This window comes from Gopherus flavomarginatus, chromosome 7, assembly GCF_025201925.1.
Source record: "Gopherus flavomarginatus isolate rGopFla2 chromosome 7, rGopFla2.mat.asm, whole genome shotgun sequence".
Taxonomy (NCBI): Eukaryota; Metazoa; Chordata; order Testudines; family Testudinidae; genus Gopherus; species Gopherus flavomarginatus.
In genome coordinates, this window is record NC_066623.1 from 18,053,179 (window position 1) to 18,072,842 (window position 19,664).

The window sequence follows — 19,664 nt, forward strand, 5'->3', positions numbered from 1 at the left end:
GGAAATAAAAGCTCTGACCATTTTCATCATTAAAGATCCTGTGGCCCTTTTCTCCAGAGTAGAAGGATGAGTCCAGGTGGCCCGGCAAATTCCAGCGTAAATGCTTTCTGCTGACCTAAACTTCCCCATGTTAGCAGAATTGCAGAAGCTATTCTTCACTCCTCTTCCTGAGGAAAGCTATGCCACGTGAATGGTGCAATATGGCTTCTGTATTTCAGCTTGCAACTGATTCTTGTATTAGTTTCATCCCAGAGCAAATGTTTATGATCAAGTTATAAAGCTGCAAAAGGAGGCTATAATTAAAACTCTTTAATGAAGGTTACCTATCACCTCCCTCAAGTGCTTGTGTCCTGACTTTGAAGAAAGTGCCAGAACACTGCCTGTCCTATGCCAGCTTGATCATAAGAGCTCTGTCTCTGAGGCATGTTGTGTTTCAAATATAGAGGGCAAGAGGAAAAACAAACTTGAACTTCATAAGTAGAAATTAGGAAGGTGGAAAAGGACATGAAATCACCTTGCTGTACTGCTGTTACACACACAAGGACTGGATCACAAAAAACTGCCTGGGTGCCACCTTATAAGAATCCCAAGATGCACAGATAAGTGTCTTAAATAAGTGAGACCTTCATGCACCAAGGCTCCACAGCACAACCTGTTTGTTATTCTTTCTGAAGTGAATTTTTGTCCCTGTGAAAGACAGTGAGTGGATTGAGAGCCCAGAAGACTGCAGCCCCTCAATGCATAGAGCAGGTACAAAGCTAGGTGCAGTAATGCTTGCTTCTCCCCCACCACTCTATGCAATGGACCTCAGCCTCCCCATCTGTACAAGACAGATAACAAAATCCCCCTGCCTCTCAGGGTGATGTGAGACTTCATTAATCTCATTGTGTCTATAAAGCACTTGGAGAGCCTCCACAGCAAGGTGTTAGAGAGGTGCAAAGGGACCATCTTTGAAGGAGAGAGATTTCATTCTCCTTGTCTTATTTAATCCTTTGTCTCTCTGCTGAAGCTGCAAACAAGCCTAGCAATTGCAGACAGTCAAAAAAATTCTGCTGAAACAGTTTTTCTCCTCCCCAAAAATTGGATTTTCAACTAAACAGAATGTTTCACAAGAAGTGTCTGCTTTCTGAGGAAAATTTTGATTTTTTTCCATCAAAACAATCAAATGCCCCAAAATCTACAGTTTTCCATTTGTGCAAAGAAAACAAAATATTTCAGTTAAGACATGCCACTAAGAAGAGCTGTAGTTTGGTTGCCTTATGTCTCCATTCTCCCCTGTGGGCTGGGATCCATAGCCATATTACATCTCCCATGATGCACCATACCCAGGGACTCCCATGATCCATCAGCAACCCTCACCAAGAAAGGAGACTATGGTGTATGGTGAGTGATGCTGTTTGGCAAAAGAGTCCACTCTATAGAGGAAAATGGGAGCATGAGGCATCTGAACTACAAATTCCCATGAGACATTGTGGCAACATTTCTAAATTGAATTATTTTGGTTTTTTATTTTTTGCCAAAAAGTCAAAAATTTCCTCAGGGAGAAAAAAATTTCCAAACAGCTCTAGTGCCAGCTCTGATGTCAATTCCACTAAGGGATGGACTAACACCACCAACTCATTTAATCAAAACAGCTATTAGATGGCCCTTTAAATCACTGTCAACCTTAACTGACATCAAACTACCTAGAGGTAAAAGCCTCTGATTGCATTAGCTGTATCCTGAGTCCTCGCCCTATCCTTCAGTATACAGGTGCAACAGGCTTGAGTTTGTAGGTGTAGGTTTTATTTGATTGGTAGAGCCGATCCTATTTGCCTAAGCATAAACTTACGAAAGAAATGGCTGCAGTTAATTAGCTGAATAATCATAGAATCCTTTAAGTATTTGTTATGGGCAATAGTGGAAGTATCCTTGAGAGATCTGTACAACCCATCTTCCTTATTTCACTTCCTGTAAGAAGTATATTTATAAAAGGTATATTTGAAAGAGACCCTAACCTGACTACTCCCATCCCCCTTCACTAGTTCAGATAAAACAGCTGTGTTGCTCAGTGAAAATTTTTCTCTGAAGGCAGCCAAGTGACATCAGTTATCTGCTTGTAGGTAATAAAGTACAGGCTGGTTTAGCAGACTGCACTGGCTCTGAGACAAATACTGATAAGAAAAATTAGTGACATAGCTTCTTGGGTTGATGACCCCCTCCATAGCCTATCCCTTCCCAAATTAGAATTAATCGGCTCCATTCTAAAGTTTTGTCTCCTCAGACCTGTTTATCAAGCAGCATGTGACAAAGCCCATGGAGGATATCCCTACACAGGCACACTAACAAACAGCTGGATATATGAGTTACCTGCCAATAACATGCTAGCATATTCCTGCAGCTCATGCAAGCACAAGGTAACCAGGTCGAAATACCTTGGGGTTCAGGCAGAACCCAAGTTTGAAGGTGAACAGGGCAGTAACTACCTGCTTTCTCCAGATTCCACTATTTCAACATCATTTCCTGCTTCCTCCTGTTAAGCACAATGCTCATGAAGGGTTAATATGTTTAAGCCCCAGGTTGTTACAAACAGCAGGCAAAATTCTGCTCTCAACTACAGGCAGGCAACGCCAGAGTGTACTGGCACTTCTTAAGCCAATGGTGTATAATGGAAAATGGAATTTTCCCCAAAAACCCTTTCCCTCACACAGGTAAGTGTTTGCCTCTTACCTCTATGTGAGAAAGGAAGTTTTGTTCACACCGGTACCATTTAAGTGAGGCAGAGCTAAAAATTAAATACAAAACTCATACAGTACTTGGAAAAGGTGGAGATATGCAAATAGGGAAGAAGGAAATAAAAATTGCTACATACAAGAAAGAAGTTTGGCTTATGGATGCTGAAAAATAGCCCGATGGTGAATCAGTAAGTTTTTATTACTACCTCAAAGGTAAACAGTTCTGAGATTGGGCATACTATTAGTCAGATCGCATCTTGACTAACTGTGGCTTAGGACAATGAGAACTATTAAGGTACTCTAACATATGCAAATATCTTACTTGCCAGCTATCAAGTCACGGGTGGTCTTGTCTAATGGTTGGAGCAAGAGTCTAGCCTACCAGTTAGAGCTGAATCTAGATGGAGTAGCTCCATTGACAAAGCCAAGGGTCATAGCTAGGAGTCAGAAACCAAAGTCTTAGCTGCAGGGTTAGCTGGAATCACAGTCAGAAGGCGGACCCAAGGGTCTGAAGCGGGTGTCAGAGGTCAGAAAGGAGCTGGAGCAGGACTAGAGACAGTGGAAGCAGGGGCAGAACTAAGTATAGCTGCAGGCTAGGAAAGCATTGAGCAGCCACTGGACTGCTGCTGCTGCTAGGGAGGCTTAGTATCATGCTACAGGTATCTGCAGCAAATCAGATGGTGCAGTCAGACAGTTTCTATCAGGACCAGCTGTGCTCACTGGGTTCCCAGGAGACTAGCTCTGCTGCAGGCTGGCCCCTGAAATACCCTCCCCAACTTCAAGGGTGTCTCCTAAGGACCATAGGACCTGGTTTCAGGGGTATTTCTGATGAAAGGCACATAAGAGTTCTGGAGCATGGACTTTTTCTACAGCTCCTATGACTCCCCTTCCAGCCCATAGCCCTCCCAGGCCACCAAATAATGGAGTTGGTCTCAAACTCGCTAGAATTTACCAGCCCTTGTACCCCTTTTGGCCCTGGACATCTATGCCAGGTGCTGGTGGAGCAGAACAGCCAGGAAAGGGATTTTCTACATAAGGTTTCAAAAGGGACACATGGAAAACTGGGTGTACCTTCAAGGATTCTGGCAATTGGAGCCTAAATGCTATAGGGTTAATTTGTTCTAGGATCTTAAATGGGCCATAGTTTGCATAGCCCGTTCTATGTTGGGTGGCTGCATGGGTGGAATTAGGTCTGGTCACTGGAGAACAACTTGGCTCAAAACATGAACAGGAGCCAGCATTCCACAGAACTTGTTATGGTACCCAGCAAACTTATCCAGGGTTGGAATCTCTGACTCCCTAGAAGCCAGGATAGCAGCTACTGGCAGGATGGCTTGAGCCCATAGAGCTGCAAGGCCATAACGTGGGCCTGTAGGGTCTGCAGGATTCCCACAATGTTTGGCAGGAGCACAGTTGCCTCTTTAGAATCCATCTGAAGGGAAGTCCAGCCACTTACCCCCCTTGTTCAATCTTTTGAGCTTCTCAGACTGTCAGCAACCAAGTCATGGGCGATCTGGCCTAGCAGTTGAAGCAAGAGTCCAGTCTGCCATTTATTGCTGAAACCAGATGTGGCAGATCCAGGAGCGAAGCCAAGGGTCATAGCTGGGAGTCAGAGACTAAAGCCTAAGCCAAAGGGTTAACCAGAGTCGCAGTCAGAAAATGAAGCCGAGGGCCTTGGCTGGGTATCAGAAGTCAGGAAGTTGCTGGAGGCTGGAGCAGGTGCAGGCTGGAGCAGAAGCAGGAGCAAGCCTAGAGGCAGTGGACCAAGTGAAGCTGCTGGCTAGGAGTGTATTGAGAAGCCACTGAACTGCTGTTGCTCGTATTGGGTTTCAGAAACCGCCCATTGCTAAAGGACCCTCCGCCAGCCTTAGGGGAGGATCCACAAGGTCCAGGAACTCAGATAATTATGGGGGACAACCAAAAATGTAACAGGCAGGTGTGAGGGTCACAGGGTCAAACAAAGGGAATCCGAAGAGGACACCATAGACTGCTGTTGCTACCGCAGGAGTTTAAATATCAGGTTGCAGGAGTCAGCAGCCAATCAGGTAGCATAGTGCATCAGACAGCTTCCATCAGGGCCAGCAGCTCTCCTTTGGGTTGCTAGGAGGCTGGATATGCTGCAGGCTGACACTGTTCCTGACTGGCTTATCAGAAGCCAACAGTAGTGTTGGGTTTTTTCCTGGCCCTGTAATTTCATCCTCTCTTAGCAAGTCACCTCAAAGAAAAAAAACAAAAAATGTTTACACTTTAAGAAATATATCACCATAATAGGAGAGATTTCCAGAGCTCTCTGGTGAAAATATTCAGAACATCTGGAACAAAACATCTGAAGACCAGCAAAATGTATTGTCTCTTGAGCAAACTCAGCTCTATTTTAACTCTTCAGTCAATAAATCTTGACATTCTTCTCAAGAGGAGCCAATATCTTTCTACATCATCCAAAACCCTCCCATGCAACAGATGACACGACAAGATTACTCTGTTTTTAACTAAAAAGAACAGGAGTACTTGTGACACCTTAGAGACTAACAAATTTATTTGGGCATAAATGCCACAAGTACTCCTCATTCTTTTTGCTGATATAGACTAACACAGCTACTCCTCTGAAATCTGTTTTTACTGAATCATCTTTAAAGGCAGGATATTGAGGGATTCATGGCTGGGAAGAATGTGTCATTTCTGTAGCTGCTGTGTGGCGGTGGTGTGAGGGTGGGAAGTTCAAGAATTACAGATAATGGATGTGTGGGAATATGCCTGCCTTAACTCATATTGAATACAAAATGCTTCGCATCAAGAGAAAATGTGGGCTGCTAAATACTGTGATAGTTTAAGGACCTAACCTGTACTGCGCTTGGTGAATCCCACTGCACTCCTTAGCGTATGACAATCTCGGGATTTCTCACATTGGCAGCATAGGGGCATGGAAACAGGGAAGAACCAGAGATACTTTTCAATGCCATAAATATTAGGAGTTAGCCTAACACTGTTCAGGACTGGTGCTAAGAAAGATACAGCTTTACTCACCAAAGAGGCAAGTCAGAGAAGCTGAGAAAAAAGGAAAACAGATCATAAGTTACTTTATAAGATAATTTTTCTAGCTAACGGGCTTGTATCCCTTTAACTCATGACTTTTTTCTTCAAGGGGCATTGCAGGGAAGAGACAGTGACCCATTTATTGATAAAAGCTTCCTGAATGTCCACAGGCACGTCACTAAGGGGTATGTCAGCCCTGCAATTGGGGATGTAATTGCAGCCCCTGTAGACATACCTGTGCTAGTTTTAATGTAGCTAGGTCAGGTACTAATAGCAGTGAGGAGGCAGCAGCATGGGCTATACAAGCACACCTGGGTATGTACTCAGACAGCTAGCCTGTGCTGCTATGGCTTTACTGCTATTGCTGTACGAGCTAGTTAAATTAAAGCTAGCTTCATTATGTCTATACATACTGCAATCACACCTCTGACTGCAGTGCAGAGGTACTGTTAGTTTCTCGGGGCTTCAATTCCTCAGGAGAGGATAACAGTATAGCCCTAATATCACCGGGAAGTTGTAAGTATAAATACATAAAAGACTGAGAGGCACTCAGATCCTACAGTAATGGGGCTAGATCAGTATGATTGATAGATAACTGGTGAAAGTTGGGATTTATAAAGTTTTCTTCTTTTCACTTACATTGTGAACAGCGGCCCATCTCCTAGCAGTCATGCTGGCAGTACACCCTCCAGGAATTCTAGTCTTATGGGAGATGAAACAGGCAGCCCGACATCAGTGGTGAAAGCAGCAGCAGTGTTTGTAAATCTTCAGGCAGGAATTTTTGCCTCAACAGCAGCTCTGGCAGGGACTTGTATTAAATATGACCACCAACAACTGCTTTGACAACAGTCACAGAGTCAGGCCCCTCACCCCAACATGAGAATCACACGAGAAAAGTGCAAACTGGGTGTTAGGATGACTGGTACATTGGGAACGTGGCAGGAAGGAGGTGTTCCTTCAACAATAGTCACATCATTTGTGGAATTATGACCTCTAAAAGACCCCACTTCCCAAACTATTCTGCAGCTTGCTGTGTGCCACATAGTTATCACCTGCCACCCCAGAAGTGGCTGCAAGTCATTGGAGCTTTGTATATTCATGAAATGCTTTTTGATCTCTTAGGATGATATGCACCCTATAAATACCAGATAATAATTAATAATAATTAATAATAAATACTGTTATTGCTGCAAGCTCCCTGACACAAGGACTATCTTATCTGCGTGTCATACAGAGCCAAACACGTGGTTGGAGTTTAGTAAATGAAATTATAATTATACAGTCCCACTCATCTGACTGAGGTGACATTCTTCCCCCTGGTTATCACACTTATGATTTTAAATAACATTTTGTCAACCCCTGCCAGCTCCTTTTCCCTTCTAGGTTTCATGCCTGGAGTGCATATCAGTCCCAACAAATGAATCAAGGACTCACCCTGCTGTCGGACTAATCAAAAAGGAAAGAGGGGAAAAAAAAAAACAAAAAGAGGAATGAACTCCACTTTCCTCAAGCAGATCTCATATTTATATGATCAGCCATGATTACAGATTTAGGGGATTTGGGGCTCAGACATAACATTTGAAAGTCATGGCAGTTAGATGACGTTTATCCTGTTTAATCAGTGTGCTGAAAATCTCCACAAACACAAGATTAGCCCTCCTAATAAACCTGTAGCTTGGCACCTTGCCAGCAATGGGAAAGTATCTACCTAGCCATTTTTCTGTGCCATGCAGCAGTAGCATAAGCTGGAGAACTGAATCAAAAATTATGATATATTGAATTCCAAAACTAGGCAAAACCCTACTAAGCCTCCATTTAAAAATGTGTGAGGCTCATTATCTTCTTACTTAGACCAGTATAAATGAGGAATAGCTCCCCTGAAGTCAGTGGAGTAACACAGCTGTAAAACCAGTCTAAGTCAGGGGAAAATCAAGCCCTATGTGTGAGTGCAAGTCCAATAGGCGCTAATGAAAGGTGCCGGGCTGACAACTCTCAAAATTAGACACCACTCTTTACTCACAGAATGGTACAGCCTGGGCAGTGACAGTGCAAGCTTCCTCCTCACTGATGCACCTAGGTTCATCAGCGTTGATGTAGAAAGGCCCACCTTGAGAGATGAATGGATAGTAGCTTAAGTTTCCATGACCCATGCAGCCTCTGGACATCTCTTCTGTGACTGGCAGCAAGGTTGCCAGTGGGCATCTACTATGGTGTAGAGAAGAGGTTTGGAATGTAGATAACCTGTCCACTGGGAAATTAATTGAGACAACAGTCCACTGAAAAGATGGCAGCAATCACTACTGAACTGGTCTGGAATTCAATCTGTCCCTGCCCCTACACAAACCGTTCTGTGATATTCAAGGCCATTGGGGTAATAAAGCAGCAGAACACTTTTGTGGAACATTGCACGTTTCCTTGTTTTGGTGGCAAATGATTGTGGGGTCATTTCACACTCTTCACAGTGGGGTTCCGATGGCTGAAGGAGCCTAAACTCAAGGTCATTTTATTCTACTTACTTTGTTTCCATTTTTCGTTGTAGGTCAGCGCTTCTTATTATACTGCACCAGGATCCCTGGGGCACTCAACTGCCATCGTCACCCTTCCCCATCTTCAGCAACACATATCAGCTAATATGTAAGTACGAGTATTGAAACTTTGTTGCTTTTGTTTCAGAGGGTGGCGGGGAGCTTGACCCGTGAAATCCCATCTTGATATATGGCGTCTCATTTTCAGTGGGGCTTCTGGGGGTTCCCCAGCCAAGGCAGAATGGACACTAAGTGTTTTCCTGAAGTCACACACCGATGAGGAGCAAAAACCCGATTAGAAGATGCAATTCTTTGGACTCATAGTTCTTTCTTATGCATTCTAGCCACCAGAGCCCTAGTAAAATTCTTGAACTCACAGTCTGAGGGAAGTGAAAGGACATGGAGCAGTAGAAAACAGAGATAGAATATTGGCAGCACACAAGGGCTTTTCATAGATTCTGAGTGCTCTGGCTCACATTAAATTAGTATGATCATCATGTTTCAGTTACTACAATCCTAACACTGTGGTTTTTTCTACCTTTCTGATTGCTTATCTCTTTCCAATGCCCATTGAATTACAGATGTGTTTCTACATTTTCAAACCAAATTCTTTAAAACGTAAATTGAAATGCTCTTTAAATTTAACTAATTATTTGAATGAAGAAATTATTTAAAAGTTAATTGATTTTTAAAACAAATAAATTCAAACAAAAATACATGTAGAGTTAAATTTGCAAATAAATATATTGCAATGTTTTGTTTGTCTCCTGGACAAGAATCAGCAGCTTGGCTCTCATGATAAGCAACCCTGCAAGAACAAACCAGCATGAATTCAGTCTACTTCTCATGAGCACTTCTATAATGAAAATCTAAACCCTGATCCTGCAAAGATAAATACATATTAGTAAGGTGTATAACTTGAGTTATTCTCACCCATAAACATACATACACAGGCCCTGATCCTTCAAAGATTTACACACATAGCTTACTTTAGATCCATGAGTAATCCTAATGACCTGAAATGGGAGTATACAAGGGGTTGCAATTAAGCACATGTGGAAGAATTTGCAGAATTAGGGCCATACTGAAATGTTAGTAGGATTGGGTCCCTAATTTGGACAGTTCATTGCTCAGAACCTACAGGAACAAACTAGCATGAGTGCAAGCTACCGCCTAAGAGTGGTACTTCAATTAAAAAAAAAAATAAACCACTGGGGAGTGAGAGCAGGTCTGCACAATTAATAGAAGGAAAAGTCCTCTTATAAAGGAAAGACATTTCAATTTCAAACTTCCAAATGGTTGTTATGACCAACAGAGAGAGAACAATCGCTTTTAAGAACTAGCAAAAAGTCCTTGACAGTCTCCTTTTGTTAATAACACTTGGTTTTGAGGGGATGATCGTTGCTGTAGCATCTGCTACTCAGATTAATATTTGAGAACGGACATCCCACTTGGGAAAAAAAAAAAAGCAATGCAATTAGATAAAATGTGTCTCCCTGGAGACAAATAGAAGTTCTTTAAAAAAAAAAAAAAAAAAAAGCAAGCTACAGGGCCCTGGGAAAGGGGTAAAATTGAAAAACAGGGTGAATGAGATTTTTTTGTTTTCCTTATTTTTTGCCATTCTGTCTCATGAGGCCCCGCTACTGAGAACAAGCAAACTCATTACACAATTGGAATCAGTGGGGTTTTTTGTTTTGTTTTGTTTTTTAAACACAGCTCTCTGACCAGGTTTGCTAAGCAGGAGAGACAGGGTGCAGGGAGCCCCCAAACATGTGTACAGGAGACAGCCATAACTTGGCAGTACATGCTGAGGAAAGCAAAGTAGATGGGGGGGGGGGCGTAATCTGGCTAATGCTTTCTATGGAGCTCACAATCCCTTTGGATGTGTCTGGGTGAGATTATAACCAACAGATGCTTGCAGGATGACCCAGATTAGCAAGTTCTGGTACTGACCACATACTGATCCCATTGTGCCTTTCAAAGATATAATGCCTCCTTGACACAGTCTTTTGGGTGGTGCACCTCACCTGTGCTCTAGTGCTGCTCTGCTTTGGAAGAGGCATAACTCAGTCCCTAATCGGTTATTTCAGTGGAGTATTCACGGTTTGAGAACAAAAACAGCCCCCTCCCTCCCCAATACTTGCTGGGCCCCTTTCGCTGAGACTGACAGTACTAGGTCAAAAAATGTTGACAAAGACTGCTTAATTCTTCATTCCTGGCAGCTTCTCTTTTATTCATGTCCCCGCTGGCCTTAAGATGTAAGCAGTTTCCTTCCTACAAAGCCTTTCCACATTCATGACAGCACGCAGATATATAATGCGAGTGCCATCTGAAGATGCTTCAGGCAATAGGCTCTGCTCACATAGAACCAACAGCATCAGCTCCCAGAAAGGTTAGAAACAGGATTGTTGTGTCATCTCCTACCCTTACAGCACACAGGGGAGGTTACTTTTCCTTAGTGCATGTCTGCACTTCTCTAATTTCCTGCATATCACCAGGTGCGTCGCTCTACACTCCTACACTGCTCATGGACCAGAGGAGCTGGATTTGCAGAAGGGAGAAGGTGTTCGTGTTTTCGGGAAGTACCACGAAGGCTGGCTCAGGGGGATGTCATTGGTCACTGGAAGAGTTGGGATCTTCCCCAGTAACTATGTCGTCCCCCTTTTCAGGTCTGATTTCCTTATGTGAAATAACTTATTTGTAGAGGGAGGGGCCTGTGGGTAATCTGATATCTGCTCATCAGGGGGGGAAATGATGCAAGAAGCCCAGGACCGGCGCTAGGGGTTTTAGCGCCCTAGGCGCACGGCAAGTTCGCTGCTCCGCACGCTGGTCCCGCGGCTCCGGTGGAGCTGCCACAGCGGTGCCTACGGAGGGTCCGGTGCTCCGCGGCTCCAGTGGAGTGGCCGCAGTCGTGCCTGCAGGCGGTCCACCAGAGCCACGCGAGCAGCCAACCGTCTGCAGGCACGACTGCGGCAGCTCCACAGGAGCCACGGACCAGCGGACCCGCCGCAGGCACCACTGCGGCAGCTCCACCGGAGCCGCCTGCCGCCCCCTCCGGCAAAACGGCACCCACCAATTATTCTGGAGCCCTAGGCGATTGCCTAGGCTGCCTAAATGATAGCGCCGGCCCTGAAGAAGCCCACTGCCTGGCTCCAGGGCAGTGAGATGTTCTCAGAATATTGATCATGGCTGTCAACACCATGGGTATATGGAATGCTGTCCTGCTGCCATCCCTCCAGAATAATCGGATCTCATTTCACACTATGTCATTGGCCATATGCACTATATGTGCTTTCACCTCCCTCTGAAGATCAGGCACTGGCCACCACCAGCTGTAAGATAACACTGGGGATCCAATTGGGTCTCGTAGGAATTACCATATGGTCCAGATAAGATGGACAGATGAGCAGTATGGCGACATCCTTCATTCGTCTCTTTTGAATCTGAAATTTCAACAGTGTAATGCAGTCAGAAGCCCTTTTCAATATTGCTTAGTCCACTCCAGGATTTAAGGAAACCCTGTTTAGTAACATGAGGCAACATGCTTAGTTAGTTTGGGAGCTAAAGAGCCATCAGGAACGAGAGGGTCTCTCTGTGCCCAGTGGCCTCAGTAAAGAACCCCCTTTATATTTGTTTCAAGACCCTACTGGAATCAAAGCACTGTCTTCAGAGCAGCTGTTTGCTCCAAACGTTGGAAGATGTTGACCTAGCTATATAAATGTGCATTAGCAACCCTGTAAAGCAGGAATTGGAAGCTTACAATCTGGGGGAGGCAGCATGGATGCACACTTGGTCCCTCTGAGGTGCTTCAGGATAAGCAGACAATCAAAAGGGACAAAATAGAAAGATGATTAAATTGTTTCCACAAATCGATAATTTGCTCCCTAAACAGGTACAAGTCAGTACCTAGGCAACATCTTTTAGGAACATCAAGGCTTTTTTCTTTCTTTCTTTTTTTAAAGCAGAGATTCCACTGCTGAAAAATTCATTGCTACAGCTTCTTTTCTCTCATACAAGCAAGGCAGGGGTGGACATCAGAGAAAAGTGAGAGAGCACGATATGCAGAGATGAACAGCAAAGGACTTGTGGGGATAATTTCCAAACCTACCCACTTTCCTTTCAAATGTGATCACATCAGAGCAGCACAGCCCTTTTTGCAGATGCAACAGCCTGTCACTCAAGGGTATGAATGCCAAGGTGGGAGATGAATTGTTTGGGCTGATCCAAGGAATGAAGTAATGCATGTGAAAATGAAGCTTGAGTGTCAGAGACTGGAGGGATTGCTAGGAGGGAGTCTATTGGTTTGCAGAACAGCCTGCTAAAGGGAATAGTGCCACCCTTTGGTTATTCAAAACTGGACTGGAGAAAGCACTGTAGCATGTAACTGCAGCCATAAAAATGCTGGTAAATACTGCTTCCCTGCTCAAGGGAGCTGTTGTGAGGATAAATACATGAAAGATTGCAAGGTGCTTGGTACTACAGTGATGGGTGCCATACAAATTTGATTGACTGATTTATAGATATCAACAGATAGCACCTCGAGATGAGGTTGGTCAGCACTTAGAAAGGAGACTGTCACAGGAGGGGGTGCCCCACACCAGCACTGAGAGTAGCTCTCCAAACAAAAGTTCTCTCCATCTTGATTTTGTATAAATGGGTCCAACAATAAAGCTCATCCTTTCTGGAGCATGAGCAGCATAACACAGGGCTTGATTCTCCATTGCCCTGCACGGTGCACAGTCACTTTCAAACTGCAAAGTGAAGTAAAACACTCCATTCTGATCTAGGAGCATTTCACACTGGTGTAAACAGTCTTATCTGGTGCAGAGCAATGGGGAATGACCCTCTGTCTTCTAGACTTTCCCCCACTGTTGCACCCATTTTTCAGATGCAGCAGCCAGGCCTGGAAGGTTCCCAAGCCCTATCTGCATCTGCTTCCCAGGTGCTTAAACTCTTCATGCCTAGTTCAAACTCTGCACGCACGACAGGGAAAATGAGGTCTGGGGACTTAATCCTAGCTAGGCAGCCACCCACCCAACTGCCCAGGACTTCCCAGTTCCAAAAAGATAGCATGCTCTATCTCAGAAACCTCCCTGGGCACAGAGTACTTCACCACTGAGGGAAGGTCAGACCAGTTCAAGGAGTGTGTTGCCCTCTAGTGGCAGAGCAGAGACAAGCCAGAATTCTGATACACTGATAACAAGAGCTTCTCCTCTGGTTCCTGCCCAAGATGCCCATTCTTTAAACAACAGCAGAGGCTTAGTTCTATGCTAATCTATGGCCAGGAAGTCCTGTGCAGCTAGCATGCTCCAGAGACTGCAAAGTCCTGGAAAGCCACAGACACATTACAAACTCCCGAGCGGTGTCAGAAGCGGGTTTTGCAGGTGGCTCCCTACCCGGTGAGTCACTGCTGAGCCAGTGCCCGAGGATGGTGCAAAGGGGTGCTGCCTTTTTGATGAAGGAGCGAGCAGCCGCTCAGCTATGGGAGTGTGCCTCAGTTTGGACTATGTGAAAACTTATCAAGGAACTCAGGCTTTGACCCACTGAAATAGCCTAATGGTGGCCTAACTCCCCCTACATTATCTCTGACATTGACAGATAGACTCTAGCTCCTTTTTCTTTTCCTGCTTATATTTCACTGTGTTAAATTCTCACTTCAGACTGAAGGCGATGCTGCCGCTTTGATCCCAGCATTAGCCCTCCAAACATCCTCCCTGATTTAAAGGGAGCCAGTGATTATTCTTTGTCTCTCTGGCTCATTTCTCTGCGATACAGCCTCTGATAATACCATGGTCCCACCTTCCCACTAAACAGAGCAAACAAACAGTCCAACACAAACCCAGCTACCCTAAAGTCGCCTCAGCCAGAAGCACCAATTTTGGAGCTGCTCTTCTGTATCCTCCTTTGGACAGTTCATCATACTAAATTGACACACCAGTTATTTTGATGAATCACCTGTTATTAAACCATAAATCATTCTTCTACTGTCCGAGAAAGCCACAGGAAGGGAAAGAGAAGAGTCAGAAGGTGCCATCTTCCCCCTTTCAGAGGAGTTAGCAGACAGCCTTTACCTTGGCTGACTCTCCCATTGAATTAGGAGCATTTGAGGGGTTATTTAAGCATCAGGCTGATGTGGGAGATCGAATGCCTTTTTAGCAATTTAACGGATTTAGGTGAAAAAGCCAACATCCCTCTCCAAGGAAAACAGATGAGGAGAGGAATAATGGGAAGTGACGGCTGCTCGCAATGGGGCCCGAACAGCGGCTAGGCAACTGGAGTCAGAAGGGCCAGGAGTGCGAAAGCTGCCACAGCCTTTTCCTTCAGGATCATTGCACTCCCTTAGTGCTTGCTGGTGAGAGCTGTACCAAGAGCCAAGGTGTGATGTCAGCGAGCCAATGGGCTCATTTGCCCAGCTCATTCAGTGCAAGACAAGAGGTCGGAATGAACAAAGCCAGCACATTTTAGCGGCATGGAATTTTTACAATAATGCTGAAATGCAAATGGTCCCCTTTCCATTAGGAGGGGCACAGATCAGACCAGAACACCGGGTGAGGTTAATTCACCAAGCTCGCTTCAGAGCACGTTAAGCTAACTACAGCACAATCACTTGCCTTCCCTAACTCCATGGGTGGAGTGCAAACCTAATGATTATTTATTTACATGTGACTCCTGACAGCGTCTGCAAGATTTTGATGGCTTCTGTGCTGCCTAACACATTAATAAGTAGGACAAATGCTGCAGCTCCACACAGTAATTACCTGGCATGTCCCCTGCTGGCATTATGGTAGAACACTGACACCTAAAAGCCCCCCTTCCTTTTGGCAACCCATGAGAATGGCTGTAAAGGAGTCTAGGTCATGTCTGAGAAGGCCCAGGTACAAAGAGGGCATGTGAGTGGTGGGAGCAATAGGGCTGAGAACGCTTGCTCTAATGGAACGCTGCAGGGATTCCAGAAGGGTTTTATTAAAAGACTGATGGACTCTAGGGAGGAGTGGGCTGTTAAAAATTCTGATCTGGCTCCACAGTTTTGCAAATAGTCCTTTTCTTTATAATGGGCTGAACCAAAAAAAAAACAAACACCATGTGTGTGGAACTGAAGATTTGGATTTGAGGTGTGCCTCTCCATAGCTATATTTAATTAACTCTCTCTTTCTCCTCCTTACCCTCACCGTTTTTTCCCCAATGTATATGAGCAGGAAGTCACCCAATTTCACTGAATCCAGGATGCCTTCTCTGAATGCCACTTGGACGTTATCCACTGCCTCACTCTCCTCCCAGGGGAGCATCTCAGAGAATGGCCCAAGGCAAAGCAGGCCTTTGAAATCAGCCTTCATGCCCACGGTGCTGAACTCGCCACTGAGAAACGTAGCTGTGCCGACCACCTCAGGACAAACATCATTGAGGCGAGGACGTGGCAGTACTAGGAAGAGTAAGTTCTGGTGGGAGGGTGAAGACGGGCCTGTGAGTGTGTTCCCAGGTGGGCAAGTGCTACGGGGAGCCTTTAATTAACACAGACACTCAGGAATGAGGTAATAAATAACATGCTACAGCTCCTAGAGCATGCGACGAGTTTACAGAACGCATCCAGCTGGGATGGACGCCTACAGGGGCAATGTCTACATGATAGCCACTACAGTGGCATAGCCACGGTGCTAGAGCTATACTGCTGTAAGCCTATAGCATAGACAACCTACAGTGAGGGAAGGAGTTTTTCCCATTGCTGTAGGAACTCCACCTCCCTGAGTGACAGTACCTAAGTCAACAGAAACATTCATCTGGTGACCAGCTGCACTTCCCCCAGGGTTGGATCAGCAGAGCTCTGACAGTCCGGTGGGTGGATATTTCACATGCCTGAGCACCATAGCTGTCAGCTTAACCTTTAGGTGTAGGCCAGGCCTTAGTCTTGTGTAAAACCTGCAGGTGGATGGACTGGGGAGGTCTGTCAGGAGAGATGGTTTGATGGTCAAATATGTCCTGGTTAAAAACATATAAACTGACTAGATCTGCACTGTCATTTCCCACTCCTTGTTCCTACTTGTTAAATTAACTGATCTCCAGGCTGCTTAAAGTAAGAGAAGGTGGGGTTTGCAGGAGTCCTTAAATACTGAGACCCTAAGGCTGGAGTCCTGGAAGTTACAGAGGGATCGATTTGGCTCCTCCAGAATGTAAAACTTTGATCTTACAAAGAGCTTCAAATGGCCTCTGATTTTGTACCTACAAAGAACTGCAGGTGAAATTTTGTGAACAGACATAATTGTGGGTGCATTTGACAGCACTTAGACATCTCACTACTGGATTTTTGGGTGCAAACAAGGGGTTAGATGTCACTTTGAGTCCAAGTAGGTGTTTGACCCATGTCCTTGACCCTAATCTTCCCTTACTACTCTATATGTTGGTTGATTGCTGCCTTCTACTCCAGAAGTGGCTGCGTTTCAGTCTAGAGGGCATACTCACACTTTGTCAGGATGAAGTGTAGTATCTATTTATTGGCATAACTGTAATAGCTGAGCGCCTCAAATATCACCAAATCAGGCCTCAGAGAAGCCTGCATGAGATAAGAAAGTATTATTGCACCCATTTTAAAGATGGGGAAAAATCACAGAATGAATAAGGTCATAGTGAGCGTCTATAGCAGAGCTGGCAATCAAACCCAAGGCTCCCGTTCTTAGTGCTGCCTTAACCACAAGACCATCCTTTCTCTCTGCTCTTGCTATTCCAAATTCCTGACTCGACACACAAAAGGATCCTTTCCAGGGGCTTATGCAGCATGCTGCATTCTTTCCATGAGGTTGGCAAGGTTTATTTCAGATGGCACAGACTGTCAGAATAAATCTCCAGCTATATTTAAGCAACTAAGCAATGCATTTTTCAGTAGTTTCAGCCTGAACTGCTACGTGAGCTATGCAGAGTCACTGGCAGGGGGTGAGGTTCATTTGCAAAGAACACGGTCAGTGTTTTTAGGCTCAAAATTGGATTTATCTTAAAAGTTGTTTTACCTTAAAGGACTCGTTCCCCCACTGTGGTTCTATTTAAAATCAATCTTTCAAGCAGTGGGAAATTGCAAAAGGAATAAAGCATGCATCACCTGTAAAGTAAACATTCAAATGGAATAGGCTGTGATGTGCAAACAACAAATGTCACACAGCTGAAAGACCTGCTAGTGAGGGCTCAGTATAGGTAGGCTGATCAGATAGCAAGTGTCAAAAAAATCAGGATAGGTGTTGGGGGGGGAGGTAATAGAAGCGTATATAAGAAAAAGACCCAAAAATCAGTACTGTCCCTATAAAATCAGGACATCTGGTCACCCTAAGTATAGGGCTCATGCTTGGGATTAGTAGCTGACTGGCAAAAATGGCCCACCTCTGTGAATTCAGTGGTAGTTGAGGGCACGCAGCAAGCAAGGTCCTCGCCCAAGAACCTTAGCACCTGGCTGGATCAGATCCTTCTAGGTTGGGGTTCTACCCACCTACTTCAATTTATCCGGGGCAAGGGGAGTAGAAAAATTTTGTGGCGAATCAGTGTGCGACGTGTCATTGCCTCACCTGTTGATGCAAGAGTCAACATGGAAATTCAGTATTTTTATGCTGTGTTAACATGGCTCAAAGCCTGAGATAGTTGTAATCTTTAGGGTGACCAGATGTCCTGATTTTACAAAGGACTGTCCTGATTTTTGGGTCTATTACCGCCCCCATCCCCATCCCAATTTTTCACATTTGCTGTCTGGTCACCTTAATGGTCCTGCAGCATACAGGCGGATTGAGGAACGTCAGGCCTGTCCTGCCCATTGCCATATAGAAGGCAGAAGAATTAAGAACTTTTTTATTTTTTAATTCCATGGATTGAGTTCAGCCTACATTAACTGACAAAGAGGAAGGGAGTAAATCCCAGTGGTTAGAGCAGGGGACTCCAGACAGGCTCCTCAGTTCTATTCCTGACTTCATCACAGACTCATCGTGTTGCCTAGTGCAAATCACATTGTCTCTGCGCCTCATTTCCTTACATTTGGAAAATGACGACAACAGTACTTATCTAGTACCACACCTTATTGTTTGTATTGCCCCAGCATGCTGAGGCCTCAATCAAACTGAGGCCCCATTGTGCTAGGTGCTGTACAAACACAAAGAAGTGCTGGGAAAATGAATTCATTAAGCTTTGAGATTCTCAGATAAAAGGCACGATCCGTTACCTGCAACATCTACTTAGGGAACCCCTGTGGAATTGCGGGGAGTGGAAGAAGTCATTTTTGCTCACTTGTCATTTATATTGGGCCCCCAACCATGCAAAGGCCCCTGCAGACCTGTAGGAATTCAGTCAGAGCCTGCCTGAGACAGCAGACAATCTCAGCAACCAACAAGAAATGGTGGAAGGGGATGAAACATGAGAGTTTCTCTTTAAATTTTCATATTTGTCCATTGGCACCTGTTTATTTTAACCTTCATTGTCTATTGACTTCAAAACGATCTTTCTCTGCAGATGGATCACTGCAGAGACCTGTGCAGCCCAGAGCTCTCACTCAGGCTGTTGGCTCCCTCAGTCGCGCTCCAGCTGCCACAGTGTGGCCCCAGCAACTTCAACTTTACCAGCATGTCTCCTCTCAGCCCCATGGCACCCCTGGCATGGCGGACCCAGGAGCCAGGCCAAGCGCCTCCCACGATGCTTCATTGCTGCTTGTGCCCAGGGGGGGTGAAAGCAGATCTCCTTCTGTATGTAGCTCAGTGATCCTGGATGCCAAAGAATCCCCAGCAAAAAGTGAACCGGCTCCAAAGCCACCTCCATCAGCTCCACCCTCCATCCTGGTGAAACCAGATACCTCCCGGAACAGCACCGAAAAGGTAGAGTAAGGCTGAGTCATTGCAAGAAGCAGTACGCTGACCCTCCACCTCTGGAAAGTCCAGAAAATCCTGCTGGGACCGACCTTAGGTTTCAGCTGACTATTCACCGTGGTTCAGATCCCAGGAGGTTCTTACTTCAGTGAGTCCATACTCAGGCAAGACTCCTAATGTGATTCATTGAGATTTGTGTTCAAGTTCTCAGGATTTTGCCCCCCTCCTACACCCAACCCCATCCCAAGTTTATTGTTGTTGGAATGAAACCATTCACAGGGCACAGATATTGTGGACTCTTCTGTCTGCAAAAGCCCCTGCTCACTTATGGCCAAGTCCTCACATATTTACCCAGACCTTAATCCAGGCAAGAGTCCATGAGGGTTTGAGTGACAAATGAATAAGAACCTCCGAATCTGGCGATTAGAACTCAGGCTTGTCCTGCCAGGGCTTCTGAGACTCTTGGCTGGCTTCCTTTGCTTGCGTGTTAATTGCTTCTCTGCAGAATAGGTTGGGCGTTTTCTGGTTGACATCTGTAGTAAAAAAACCCAAATGGTTCCATTCAAGGA

At 45.1% G+C, this 19,664-nt stretch overlaps 1 protein-coding gene across 1 annotated transcript in view; it reads left to right on the top strand.

Annotated features, from left to right (window-relative positions):
- The window catches only part of SH3RF2 (SH3 domain containing ring finger 2), a 77,046-nt gene that overhangs the window by 53,568 nt on the left and 3,814 nt on the right, over positions 1-19,664 (top strand). The window contains exons 6-9 of the mRNA XM_050962628.1: positions 8,287-8,381; positions 10,771-10,941; positions 15,469-15,701; positions 18,746-19,104. Coding sequence (XP_050818585.1) covers positions 8,287-8,381; positions 10,771-10,941; positions 15,469-15,701; positions 18,746-19,104 — 858 coding nt within the window. The remainder of the gene's footprint in view (positions 1-8,286; positions 8,382-10,770; positions 10,942-15,468; positions 15,702-18,745; positions 19,105-19,664) is intronic.